This window comes from Tetrao urogallus (genome assembly GCF_951394365.1).
Source record: "Tetrao urogallus genome assembly, chromosome: 4".
Lineage (NCBI taxonomy): Eukaryota > Metazoa > Chordata > Aves > Galliformes > Phasianidae > Tetrao > Tetrao urogallus.
Window position 1 is genome coordinate 2,148,069 of NC_136817.1, and position 14,673 is coordinate 2,162,741.

The following is a 14,673-nucleotide window of genomic DNA, read 5'->3' on the forward strand; positions in this document are numbered from 1 at the left end:
AATGCTGCTTGAACGGTGATTCATGCCTACCTTTGTGATAGAAAAATCAAGGCATAAATTGCTTTTCTTGTGTGAGTCTGATACAATGGTATTCTTTCCCCATGATTGTCTTTTGTTTAGACTTTTGTCTGGTCTAATTCTTATGTATTCTTCCCATCAGGATTACAGAGTGAACATCTTCCTAAGACAGAAGTGGAATGACCCCAGACTCAAACTGCCCAACGACTGGAGGGGTTCAGACACTCTGACAGTGGACCCAACAATGTTTAAATGTCTTTGGAAACCAGACTTGTTCTTTGCGAATGAAAAAAATGCTAACTTCCATGATGTCACTCAAGAAAATATCCTTCTGTTTATATTTCGGGATGGAGATGTCCTAGTCAGCATGAGGTATTTTATTGATAAATTCATACTCTTTCTGACTTCGGTCAGTTCATGACTTGATGGGAGATAGATGTACTGTTAGACTTAATAATGTAGTTTTTGATTAAAATTTAAACATATATGGCAATTTTAAAACAACGCTGTCAAAAATGAAACGTGTGAAAATAAATCCGGAGATGTTGCAAAGCACGTAGGTTGATAGCACAGGAATTACTGAAATTTGACATTTTTGTATGTTAATATATCATGTTAAAGTAACATTAAGTAGGCTAGTGCTAGTAACAGCATTAAAACTTATACAGTTATCTAGATTTTTAGAAGCATAATGAAGTGAAAGAAGGTTGTGCTGTCATTCACCAAGACCTGGACAGGCTGGAGGGTTGGGTGGAGTAGAACCTTATGGGGTTCAAGAAGGGCAAATGCAGAGTGCTATACCTGGGGAGGAACAACCACATGCATCAGTGCAGGTTAGGGGCTGACCTGCTGGAAAGGAGCTCTGCAGAGAAAAACCTGAGTGTTCTAGTGGACAGCAGGTTGGCCACAAGCCAAGCCAGTATTGTGCCCTGGTGGCCAAGAAGGCCAATTGGAGTGCACTAAAAAGAGCTTGGCCAGCAGGTCAAAAGAAGGCGATTCTTCCTTTCTATTCAACGTTAATGAGGCTGCATCTGTTCAAGAAAGTTCCCCAGTTCAAGAAAGACGGGAAACTTCTAGAGAGAGTCCAGCAGAGGGCCACAAAGATGATTGAGGATGTGGACCATCCCCATTATGTTTTAGCAGAGGAGTTGGACCAGTGGATCTCGAGGTCCCTTCCAGCTCCTGTGATTCTGTGATATTTGGAGTAATTCCTTCAGCAAAGTAACATAATTCTCACCACCTGAATTTCTACGTTAACTAGTGCAAACAAGGATTATCTCCTACTGATTTAAAAAAAGGCTGAAATTTAAAAAGTGAATATGAATGTTTTGTAAAAGTACTAGGATGTGATCCTAGTTAAGATCTATGCTTTACTCAATGTAGATTTTTCAGAGGACCTCCTTAAATATTTAATTTCATTGCAATGAATGCATACTTCTTTGTGTTTTTGCTTTGTCTATAATAGTGATGGTATTCTATGCCATAAAAGCAATGATTTGTTGTAAACAGCCAAATTTTTTAATTAAAAGGAATATAATGAAGATTTACAGACTGTAGATGCAATGATTTGCAGAGATGAGGTTGACTTTCTAACAGTATTTTTTTTTTTTTTTTGCATAAACTGAAACGTACCACCAAAATGCAGGAAAAAGTTATTTCCCAAAAGCACTGTAACTTTACCATTAAGAGGGGACAACTTCTGAAATTATGAATACATGAGGTTTTTATTTGCAGAGCGGAAGTGTTTAGAAAGAAGATAGGAGAGTCTGTGTTTGCTTGTTTTTGCTCATTCTAAATCAGGATGAGAAAATTAAATCTCAAGACTTTTGCAGATGAAGGTCAGGAAAGGAATCATAGAATCAAATGAATTGGGCAGTGTAAGCATTTCATTTGGCTCATTCTGAAGGTCCTGTTCTGATTACAGCTGTTTATCTAGCAGTTTTTGAAGTCTGTAGAAATTAATATTTCAAAACAGAAAATCACTTTCAGCTACAAAAGCAATTTTGATTTTAAATATTAAAATTTAACAGTTGGAACTTCTTTCAGGTACGTATTTTTCCAGGTTGTAGCCATTTAGAACAGCTGGGCGAGTAGGAACTTTTGGTAGTTGATATTGATAGTTGAGGTGACGTCTCAGGAATCTTGAATGGCACATAAAGAGCAGATGGACATTGATTATTCACTTTCTTTTCCAGTAGAATAATCATAAGACCAGGGCAGATGAAAGGAGACCATTAGCGTGTGTGAAGGATAGTGTTCTCCTTGTTGCAGGATGCTTTGTATAAATAAAGTTTACATAAATTCGAGAAAGCAACAGGAAGCTTCTTGAAGGAAAAAAATTCTGTCGAGCTGTCTTAAGTAAAGGAAGCATCACTCACTTCTGGTTTAGGAAGGCACAACTTAAAGGAGGCTGCTGGAAATCTGGGAGAATGTCATTTCCTCATTGCTGTGGTCTAATATTCTTCTTCAGCAGTCTGCCACTGTCCACTGCTGGAGACAGATTTCTTTTCAGTGTGGACCTTTGGTTGAGTTGTTCTTAAAAATTATGTCTTTTGCCATGTACTAGTAATCCTCTAATTTGTGAAATTCTGTATGTTTAACACTGCATTATTAAACTACTAGAGGTACTTAAGTTTCTGATTAGATTCCCAAATTTTGAAGTGCTATTTACTATAATTTCTGTTATTTTTCTTCTACTGTTTTGGAAACTGAAAGTCAAATACCTAGGATTTTCCTTTTTCTTAGTGCAGTCTGCTCCTTACCCTATCTTTAAATTCTATTTCTGTATTTTTAGATTGTCTATTACTCTGTCATGCCCTTTGGACTTGACCTTATTTCCTATGGATACACAGCGCTGCAAGATGCAATTGGAAAGCTGTATGTAAATTCATCTTTGCCTAAAAACACATTTTGTGATGAATCTTGAAATGAATATTCACTGATTCCCACCAACATAAATTTCCCCATGAAAAACATTTCTTATGGTTGTGTCACTATGTACTTTGATTCAAGCTTTTGCTGTTAAGCACAGTGACAACTGCTTAGTATTACAAAAACAATTGCTATAAGCTTAGTAAAACAGGAATACGTATCATTTGGAAAAAAAGAATCCACAGTTTCCCCCGGTGGTTTTAACTTCCACAACCTGTGCTTTTTTGTACATGATCAGGGTCCATTTTATCCCCTTGTGTTGATGACGCACCGTGTCATTTGTAACTCCTGAAGTACTGGAAGAAAAGAAAATTACTTGATGCCAATATTTGAGAGCTTTTAGTATGCAACCTTTTCAAAATGTTTTCATGATTTGTTGTGGATGTGGGCAGGCATATCTCCCCTACTAGTCCTTTTTTGGTAACCAGGTTATTTGATCTCACAAAGGGGCAGACAGGTCTCATCTGTGAAGGCTTTCATGCCATGTTGGAAGTTGCAGCCAAAGTGCTTCTGAAACCCATCTTCTTCCCTGCTCCCCAAGTACAAGGGCATCTATTCCAAAAGTCCTGTAGTTCCATCCTTGTTGATCCTACTTTCCTGGCCTTTTGTTTCAACTAAGGATGAGTGTGATGCGGGGAAGGAAGGGTGCTTCCTCCAACCTGTTCCTGCTACAATACAGAAGCTTTATTCTGTTGTTACTGCCCCAGATCTGCTGAGGAAGCTGAGATTAAGGAAGGAAAGACAGAAGCAAGGAAACAGCAAGGTTAAACAAAGCTGAACAGGACAGCCTGGTGATGGCCAGGTAGTAATAATGATCAAAGCTATACAATTTAGTTTTTGATTGACAGCATTTACCCTTATAATTCTAATAAGACCATAGTGTTAGAGTTTTAGTGTATGCCCACTGTGCATATATTAGCTGAATTAAACTTGTATGGTAAACCCAAACAAATTGGTGGTTAATGTGAAAGTAATGGAAGTTGGCTCAAACTTTTTCAGTCTGGGTATCTGTACAACTATGAAAAAGTACAATTTTTCAAGGGAGAACTACTCATAAAAAGTTGCCAGTAACTTAATCTGATCAACCTTACGGTCTCTCTCCATGCTAAGTTGATGTATGTAGATTAGGGTGCAGAAATGCATTTTCTGCTCCTTTGGAAAGATAGTGTGAACTGAACTTTCTTCTACCTTTTTATTCCTTTGACTCCTATGGCTCCCAGTCTGTCCCCTCCAGTTCCCACAGTGAGCTTGCTTTCTCTGTTATCCATTGGTGGCTTTATTTCAATATGTTCAGTTCAAATTTTTGTCTTTCTGGTTGTTAGATTTCCAAGATGAAGCAGCCAGTTTTTATTAAACAGTTCCTTGTGTGTATGGTTATGATCACTAGTTCAGCACATTCCCAGTGCACAAGATTTTCAGTGCCCATTAATTATATTGTAAAAGATCTCGGCGGCTTTATGATTTGATAAATGTTGTAAAGAGGAGAAAATGATTTTATGAATTGATCTTTAAGGCAACTCATTTTTTGATATTATCTTTTAGCTTGGAGCTTTGAGATGTGATTTTTATTAGGTTGTTGTTGACCTTAAAGAAGTTGGCTAATGAACGATTTAACTTTCTGAATGGCATCTATTTTTCAACAATAAAAACAGTTTATCTAAATCCTCCAAAACAAAAATGGTTCTTTAAACGTTTCTGAGGCTTAGAATTACAAAATGCTTCCTACCAGCTCAATCTTTTTATATATTTCCCCAGCTTTTTTCCCATATAAAGCACATTATCTTTGAGCAATCTGGTCTAGAGGGAGGTATCCCTGTCTACGGCAGAGGGGTTGGAACTGGATGATCTGAAAGGTCCCTTCCAACCCAAACCATTCTGTGATTCTCTGATCTCTGTGTGAAGTTAATTCTTAATAAACAGAAAGTAACAGAAAAACAGCATGTAAAATCATGATTCTAAGTGTGTATTTATTTGATACTGTGTTATGCTTGTGTTATGCTAGTGCTGTTGTATAAATCATGTTTTAGATGTATGTTGGGGTCTCTCCATATTCAGGAGATTATGATGGTGCTGAGGTACTGACTTGATTTCAATAGGACTACATATCTACTTGAATTTCTTGTCATGTGTTTCCTAAAGCACGGTGATTTCATAAATCAGGACTTTTAATCTGAACAACTAAGTAGAAAGGTTGTTTTACACAAAAGCCAAGTAATTAGGTAATCAGGAAATTAGTAGGTGCAGCGTTAATTTCTGTTGCAGTTACTTGGACTTGTGAGTGTAGCTGAAATTCAGTATGTTTTTCATGCCTTAGTGAAGTGGAGTATGAATGATTATGTGAACTTTAAAGCTGTGGAATCTAGAGTGCTGCTTTATTTGTTTGGATAGTGATTTCTGTAACAAACACCTCTTAATCGTTGTAATATTGCTAATAATATAATGTCCTACCTGGCAGATCTTAATATAGAACTACATAAAAATTCAGTTGTGGATTATCTCATTTTTTTTCCTAATTCTTTAAATAGGAAATACAAAAAAAAAAAAAAACAACTACATACACGGTAGATTTTATTGCTGAATTTACTTTGCTTAAGATGGGACATTAAATAATAGTAATAATTTTCTTCTTGTAGTTGGTTACACAACTGATGACTTACGCTTTATCTGGCAATCTGGAGATCCTGTACAGTTAGAGAAAATTGCTCTGCCTCAGTTTGATATTAAAAAGGAGGATATTGAATATGGTAACTGTACCAAGTACTACAAAGGCACAGGTAGGTGATAGAAGTGCTTTTCATGGTAAAAACTGTAAGCTTCCTTCTGTTATTGTTTATGGATAATGATTTATATTCCAGTACACATCTTACATTTTTATGGGAGGAAATGGGTTACTTTTAGCTAACATACATACATAGTACATACATACAAAGTACATGCATACATAGTACTGCAAACTAATTCAAATACATAAAGTCTAGATTGAAAATTAAATGGAATTGAATGTTTTTCTTGATTTGGCTTACATGTCTCCTGATCTTGCCATTGCCATTTTGTTTCTATAGCCTGGGTAATTTTCTATTCTTGTAAGCACTTTTCTGATGGGCAGTTCATGTAGAATTGTGCTACCTGCAGCAAAGTAGGGTAATTTGGGTTTTCTTGTTAAACGTTTGTTCCAAAAATTGATAGCATTAGAGTGTAACTTTAAATGTTTCTTCCTGCAGGTTCTTCTTTCCTGTAAGTTTTCTTGAAATGTGTCACTGTAGAAAGCTGTTTGCAGTCCTCAGCTCTGTATGATTCAGTCCTGAGATTGTATTTGAGTGTGGACAAAAAATTTCTGCAGAGCTTTCTGGCTTCTAATGATTTATCATTTCTACTTTGATTAATTAATTTCTGCCTATAATTTTATCCAAACTATTCACATTCCATGGCAACCCCAAGACTTCTCATAACAACTGAAATCAGCAGTGTGTGTTTTGGTCAGTGCTATTGCATCATATGCACAAATCTTCCATTAAAATGAAGATGGCTGTGGCACTGAAGCTTTTCTGCAAAGATCCTTTTCTAGTTTCTTGCTGACCATTCAGCTGCAATTGAGAGTCTGTTACTTGCAGTTGTTTCTGAGCTAGATCCCAAGTGTGAAGAGATCTCAGGTAACCTTTATGTAGCTTGGAGTTAAGGAATTTAGTTTGAAAGAGATAATTAAAATTGAATGTTATTTTTTTATCTGCAAAATGAATGAGTTCTTAGCTTACTAAGTACATAATTCCATATCTCAGATTATTTACATTTGAAAGTAGTGTGAAATTACATCTCCTCAGAACAATGCTGTATTGATGAAAGCACAACCAGCCTTGGTATTTAAATCCAAATTTGGAAATGATAAGAGGTTTCTTAGCAGTGAGAAAATTATTTTATTCTTAAATAAGTAATGAGTTTACTGAAAAATTAGGCTATGAAGTCGTGGAAAATTAAATAGATTGATTTTGCAGTTCCCAAGTAAAATTCATAAACATAGGAAAATTGGATGTAATACAAAGAGACTAACATTTCATTCAAGGGCAGAAAGGAACACTTACTCCAAATTGCTATCTTGTAATTGTGTTGTCAAAGTTAGCATAATGATGTTATGTTTTGTCATAAATCTAAGGTTAAACATCTAAAAAATTGATATTTGTGCATCTTAGTTATTTTTAGGATTTCTGGAATCTTAAAGATAAATCTAAGAATTAATCATTACATGCTTTACAATGAAACTGGAAAGAAAGCCAGCGTTGCTCTTTGAAGTTCCAACACCTTGTGACCACAGGTAAAAATGGCACTTTGCAAAGTGCTCAGCAAGATGGTCACATTATTGTGGGCACATGATTTGACCATTAATGAAAAGATCATTAGAAGAACCATCAGACTCAGTGGAATTGCAACATTAAATTTAAGAAAGTTCTCGTAATTCTTTTATTGCTAATCCTTTCTGTTTAAAAATGAAAATCATCCATGTTAAGTCTATAATAAAGACCGGAGTTAATGCATCGTTAATGTGAATTGAGTAGGTAAGTATGATGAAGTATTTTAAAGGCTGCTTTCAGGAATCAAGAGCTGTGTGATTTACCTTTAATTCTTATATTGAAGGAATTTCACAGTGCAGATATGCACATAATTAAAATTAATTCTATTAAGGATTTTATAAGAAAAACAAAAGGCAATGTTGCAAGTACAAGCAAGTTTTCTAAGGTATGGCCTATGCAGGAGATCGTTGCCAATTGCAGAGAACTTATTCTTTTGGCCATTTACATCAACTGATGTTTTATCATGCCTGTCTAAGTAGAGAGTCAATAAATTTGGAACGTCTATAACAATAATCTGAGCATTTAAGTTGCAAATTGCCTATTTCTTATTTACCAAAATGTGTGACAGATCCAACAAGTTCTTCAGCAACTGAACAGTGAGAGCAGCAGATAATCTGTGTGATGGAAATGCCGCACAGAACGCATTTCTGGCAGAAAGCAAATAAGAAATGATGTTTGCAGTCTCCCTTGTTTGAATGTAAAATCTAAAATTCCTAGAAATTAGTCAGAAGTTATACAACTAGAAAATATTGGCAAAGATAGAAGACTGCAAAATACCATTTAAGGTCTTCTACACAGCAAAGGAGTATTCTCGCTTTTTGTTGTTGTTGTTTTCATTACTATAGGCTCACCAATATTTTGAAATGACTTGCTGTTCTAGGATAGTTGTTTTAAAAAATACACAGGATAAGTAGATAAATTTTTCAAAGATTCTACATTTGAAATTAGATGTACACCAATTCTTTTTTTACAGATGGACGCTGACTTGAGTTTTGATATTGTTCTAATGTAATTTAGGAATGCCTTCTCTTCATTACAGAATAGTTTCTGATGTATTCTTCTGTTATCTCCACCAAAATCCTAGTATCTGCTGCTTTATTTTTTGTTGAATTCATCTTGTTGAACATTTTCTGACGTGTTTGTATGTTTTAAAAGCTTTGCTGCAAAAAATTCAGCATGTTTCAATTTTAGGAGTTATCTATATCAGCTTTCAGTATTGGGGGCATCTCTGCTTTGGGTCACTTTCAGATCACCTCTTTCCATTCTAACCTTTCTAAATAAATATGTTTTTATTCCATCTTATTTGCGAATTAATGCTAAGTAGAATTTTCATATGAGTTTAAGCTCACACTAGCTTAAGCTGCTATGACTGCCAGATCCCATTAGTTGTAAATGGCCTGCATGTTGAAGCCCGATTCAAGATAAGGCTTGTGTCAGCTGCTGGTTATTGACGCTTTGTGAAAAGGGCAGAGGGTGCTTATAGATCACAAAGAGAACCACAGGTTACATTGATTTGTGTTTTGAACATATTTCAAATTAAATTATTTGCCTTCTGAAAGAAATTCGAACCGATGAACCTGTGTTCTTAAGCAGAAAAACGAGTAGAAGATAGTAATCTCAAGAGGTTGACCTGCAAAGCACATTAAACTTTAATATGCATTTATTTCTTTAAAGGTTATTACACTTGTGTAGAAGTAATCTTCACTTTACGAAGACAAGTTGGATTTTACATGATGGGTGTTTATGCTCCTACACTGCTAATTGTTGTTCTGTCCTGGCTATCATTTTGGATCAATCCTGATGCAAGTGCTGCAAGAGTCCCACTGGGTAACCTGCCTTCACATATGCTGTTACAGACCACTTAACACCATCAAGCCATTCTCAGTTGCTTTGACAACATGATGCCAGACACTGAAAGCAACTTCACTTTCATTATCCACTCATCTTTTTCACTGAAACCTCCTCATTCCTACTCGTGTAAAATCCACCCCCATATTGAAGCTTTGCTTGTTATGCAGTGCTAATGTGATGAGGATGCTCTCTCTGCTCCTCTGTACCAGGACAAATCTGGTCTTACCAGATCTTATTTGTGGTTGTTGTTGCAGGCACTGGGGCAGCATGTAGTGTGTAGGAACTTGAGCATTTGAAGAACTCTTGAAATAAGAAAGCAGGATGATGACGAAGAATCTAAATAGCTATCTCTTGTAGCAGGTTTTCTGAAGATTAATAGAAACTGAATGATGTTTGGAAAAGAATTAGCGTCCTTGATTTCATTAGAGACTCAGTTCATGAACTATTTCAGCCTCTTGTGCTGCTCAGCACAGCACAACAGGCAGGCTGTTCGTTTGTTATGGGACTGTAGGACATGGAGTTAATCAAAACAATAGTATCTTATCTTCACTGTTTAATAGGGCATGGGACTCCAGCTCTGGGGTGGGCCAGCCTGCAGATCACCAGAGCTCAGTGAAATGTGGAGCCAGGCTCTTGAATCTTGACATTGCTATGTGTAATCCTATCCCCATGCCTTCCACAACCTCTCCTTCCTCATGCCCTGAACTCCTTGTCCTCACCTTTCCCTGACACTCCCACCTCCACACTCCCTATTTTCCAAGTCTTCTCCACGTTCCCAGGAGATGTAGTTCAGCTGTTTTCCCATCCCACAAGGATGCAGTTTAAGCATCTCTCCAGGCCCTGGCCTTTCTGAGAAGCCTCTCACCCACACATTAACGTGCACATCTCATCTGGATCTAAGTCCTGTGCAGCCTCACATGCATGAACACATGCTGAAAGCACTCGAGATCCTTAGGGGCAGGGTCTGCCCTGTCGCCATCCCAGACTGATCAGTAGAGTCTGAAATCTCCATGGAACAGGAAGGATTCCTGCCAGGTTTGTTAAGTTGAAATGTCCCTGCAGTTGCCTTAGTCTGAGCTGTGCTGCTCCACTTTCAGGACATCTACCATGTCTCTTCCTTCTCCATTGATGTGATTGCCAAAATAAATAAAGAGCTTGCACCAAGACTAAAATGCTGCTTTAGGGTTTTCTGCTACAGTTGGCTTCCTTTCTCCAATTAAACGTAATGAAAACATATTTCATTACATTTATTGTATGTATCTCTTTTACAGGGTACTGTTTCAGAATACAAAACAACTTTATTTTTCTTGATCTTTAAAAATACTGATAGTTTTTGAGGAGCAGTCACAATTCATATTTGTTTGATAGCGAGTAACAAATACACCAGGAAAACTACTAGGGATGATTTCCATAGCATGAAACATAAGATGTTACATGAACGAAAAAAATCAGTCTGGAGAAATTATACCATGCCTTAAATTAAAAAGATAGAAATGAGAACTGGAGTTAGTTTTCATATAATGAGATCCAATACGTCAAAACCTTATCATTATAAAAGCATTTCTACTTTTATAATCCTGTGTTTCGAATAGCTGGCCAGTCAGGTTTATCAATTATATGTGAGATTTGTAAGAAGCATAGGGATGATTTATATAACATGGATGTGTTTGTGACTAAACACGCGTGCTTATTTATTTGTCTGTTTATCTGTTTTTATGTGTTTTAAGTGTTTGCTTGCTCCTTTTATATATTGCCATGATATAATGCATTTTCAAAGATATTTACCATCGGCCTGGCTATGTAACTTTTCCTCAATCCCCAGAGAAGCAACAGACACTAAATCTGACCATCCTTTAGTCATGAGTCAGTATTTAATAATGCAAGTTGATAACGCCATGGTTGCGTTAAGATTTATGTTTCTCCAGTTGGCACGAGGGCAGCAAGCTGGCTCTTCTTTCTGCATCCTTAAAGAAAGTTGATCTTGAAATCTAACAAGATAAACATTTCTGTGTCAAGTGAATGTCTGCTCACAAGAAAGTGTTACCAGTTGTCATTACAATTGTAATGGTTGGTAAGATACCTCATTAGGTGAGAAGCTACTTCAGATTTGCATATGAGTATCTTAATGCAGTTGTCCTTACAGTTAAGTATAGTGGACCACTGTTGGCCATGCCTAGGAATCTCAGAAGTTTCTAGCTGATCTAGGAATGCAAGAACTATAAAGCTCAAAACGATTTTGTAGATTGATTGATTTTCTGGGAAAAGGTGTTTTTTTTCTTCAAAGAAAAAGGCTGTGTCCATCTAGGAACTAAGTAAGTTGCAAGGCTTTTTTATACCCATAATGTTGAATTCAATTAGGTCACACAGTGGTAGGGAGCTCCACAAAGGACACGTATCTGGAGAGCTCTGGCTAAGTGATTTAAAGATGGAGTCATCAAGTGCTTCTTTCTAAATAAATGCTTGTGTTTCAGCTTTTAATGAGGCCTATGGAGGATTCTCCAGTTCTTTACAGGTGGAAAGTGTGCCAGCATCTGTTCAAAAAATTCCTATTTTCAGTGCCATGTGACCCCCAAAGGGAGTACAGCCTTCCCTGAGGCTGTAGGCATCTGAGGGACGTGATTTAGCGGAGTGTTGTTAGAGTTGGGGTGCTAGAGTGTTGGAGTTGGTGTTAGAGTTGGGGTGCTGACCTTGACCTAGGTCATGGTCAGCCTTGATGATCTTTAAGGTCTTTTCCAACCTGAGCAATTCTATGATTCTATGACTTCAGACTTCCAACCAGCCACAGTAGCCTGGAGTAATGGAGCGTTAGTCCAGGGTGTAAGAGTCACACAGCGCACACTGCCTCCTGTGAAAGGGTGCTTGGCATACAGTGGAGGAACTAAAGCTTGGGGAAGTGATGGGGGACATATCCCCCATATGTAACACCAAACATGCCCTCCATCCTGCCTGCACTCAGCTCTTAGTTCAACTCATTGCATTTTATGAAACCGCAGCAAACGCAGGGTTTCAAAGGAAAGACATTGAGATATATTTGAACAGTGTAGTATGAAGATTGGCAAGATTATGTCTTCTAGTTTACAAAGTTTAATGGGAGAAGTGGATGTATTGCAGATAACAAATTATGAGGAAAGAAGGATGGAATATTATGTTTTTCAATAACGCTTGTGAGATGGAGCCAGACATTTTTAAAGCAGTAATATAAAACAGAAAATGCTGTTTTATACAGCATAAAATTAACCTTTGTAACTCATTGCCAGCAGATAGTGCTGAGGCTAGTTAAGTTTGATAGATTTGGAAAAGGGAGATTTATTTATCTGGCAGTATGCTCTGAAGTGCTTTAGTGATATTATGCACATGTAACCTTTGGTAGTATTTTTAAGATAGGAGCTCTACGCAATCATGCTGTAGGCAGTGAGCTGCTAACCTTCATGATAGGGATGAAGAAGAAATTTCTTTGAGTGGATTAATTAGTTATTAGGTTCTTACGTCACTGAAATACAAATAGCATGTTGGCAGCGGGTCAAATCTTGTATTGCAGCTCCTGTAAAGTTAAACTGTTTGGTTATATTTGAGTTGACTGAAGGCTGGATGTAAGTGACCTATTAAATGAAAGAAAGAGGATGTAGTTCTTGCCTCCGTTCAAAGCTGGCAGGTGGACACACTGTGTGATCAAGAGGAATTGTGCTGTAGGGAAAAAAAATGCAGGCTTGTTTCTTAGAAAGGCCAGCATTCCCAAATTTGTATCGGAGAACTAAGGCCCTTCCCCTTTTTGTCCCTACGAAGAAAATGGAGATTTCCTCCCTGATGCACCACTCTCATTTTAATAATTATTTTTTACAGGTTATCTTGCAGCTTATTTATTCATTCTCCTCAGCTGTGTTGGAGCTGTGCTATTTGCACCATATTCAATAGGTACTGTCAGAAATGCAACTTACAGCTCTGGTACAGAGTCTCTGAGGCAAGGCCAGCTCTGATCTGCTTGGTAGAATATTTCTGCTTTATTTCAGTGTTGTCTTGAAAACCTAAAAGATTTTCTTTAGTTTCTCTTGCTCAGAGAATGAAGGTTTCATCCTTCCAACAAATGGAAATTAGCAGCAGAAAGCTGCAGATAGGAAGAAGTGTCCTTTATGTGTTAAAAGACATTACCCTTTATATTTGCACTTTTTATGACGTTTCACAGTGATCAATAATTAGTGTTCAGCCTGCCAAGACCAGCTGGTGTTGGTCATTGAAAATAAATAAGTAAATAAATAAAAAGTGAACTATACTTTTCTTGCTTCTTGTCCTTATGGTTTTTTTACTTGATAGAGTAGTTAAAAAATAAGCCAGAGTAGAGAACTAAGGTGTATTTGTTCAGTATTTGCCTTGTTCATTTTGATTCAACAGAAATCATCTGATCGTTCTTTGTTAATCACAATGGACAAAAAAAACTAGCTTGAGAATTATTTATTGATATCACACATTTTTAAATAAAACACCATAAAATTTTGTGTTTAAAATCATATAATTATTTACTTACACTTTTTCTTCAGTGTCTTAGCAGCTAATAAGTTGCCTGCTTGAGATCCATATCAAAGTAAGTTATCAATCATATTGAATTCCAACTGAGACAGTAACGATAGAATGTTTGGTATTTATGATCAGCTAGAATTTAAGATTTTAGTAGGCCAGTATAAATATTTTCAGCTTTATTAGTGTTCTTGCATTTTCACTTACTTTAAATGGATCTAAAGAAAAGGTCTACAAAATAATTTTTCTAATGGTTTGTATAGCACATGTGACCCTTATAAGAAGCATCATTAAAGCTAACTGAGTATTTGCTCTTGAGCATCCCTTTCTATAGATGTCAGTTCATGAAGCTGCCCACTCATAACTGAAAATGTTTTTTATCATTAGCATTCAGAAAAAAATTCTGATCTGGATGGAAATAAGTTTGTTCTGTGTGACAACCACTTTTAAACATCTGTGTTGTTTTTTTTTCCTAATGGAGCTACTATTCCCATGCGCCAGGTGCCTGCGGGGAATCTGAGATCACACTTGTATTTTATTTCTTGTGATGTGAGTCCTGTGTTAATGGTGATGTTTGGAAGCTTTGTAAGGAGCAGTGCTTATTGAAACGTAGCTTTATGATGTGTGACCTTTCAGTAGCCTTTGTGGATGTACTTAAGGGCTTCTTCAAAAGCCCTTTATCTAGAAAGCTTCCTCTTTATACTGATAACTCAAGCAGGGGTGTTCATAGACCTTTGGTCAACTCAGTGTTTTCATCTTCGCAGTAAGTTGTGAGCACAGACTTTTTAGGGTGCACTTTAAAAATAGTGCCCTGTCAGGTTTAAATGTTACGCTTGTGGATGGATCATTCAGAAAACTTCTCCTGCTGTAGCACAGTGCTGGGACAGCAGTGATTCTTCAAATCTAATTTAAAGGACTTGGAGTTTTTTGATTTAGATGCCATATATTTCTCTTCTGTCTTCCCGGAATTAGATGCACACTGTCAGTTAAGTCTCTGGAAAACCCATTTCTGATTGTATGA

At 36.8% G+C, this 14,673-nt stretch overlaps 1 protein-coding gene across 1 annotated transcript in view; it reads left to right on the top strand.

The window, feature by feature from the left end:
* The window catches only part of GLRB (glycine receptor beta), a gene marked incomplete at both ends in the record, with an annotated part of 43,380 nt that overhangs the window by 19,019 nt on the left and 9,688 nt on the right, over window positions 1-14,673 (top strand). The window contains 4 exons of the mRNA XM_079534890.1: window positions 161-390; window positions 2,813-2,895; window positions 5,583-5,723; window positions 8,967-9,119. Coding sequence (XP_079391016.1) covers window positions 161-390; window positions 2,813-2,895; window positions 5,583-5,723; window positions 8,967-9,119 — 607 coding nt within the window. The remainder of the gene's footprint in view (window positions 1-160; window positions 391-2,812; window positions 2,896-5,582; window positions 5,724-8,966; window positions 9,120-14,673) is intronic.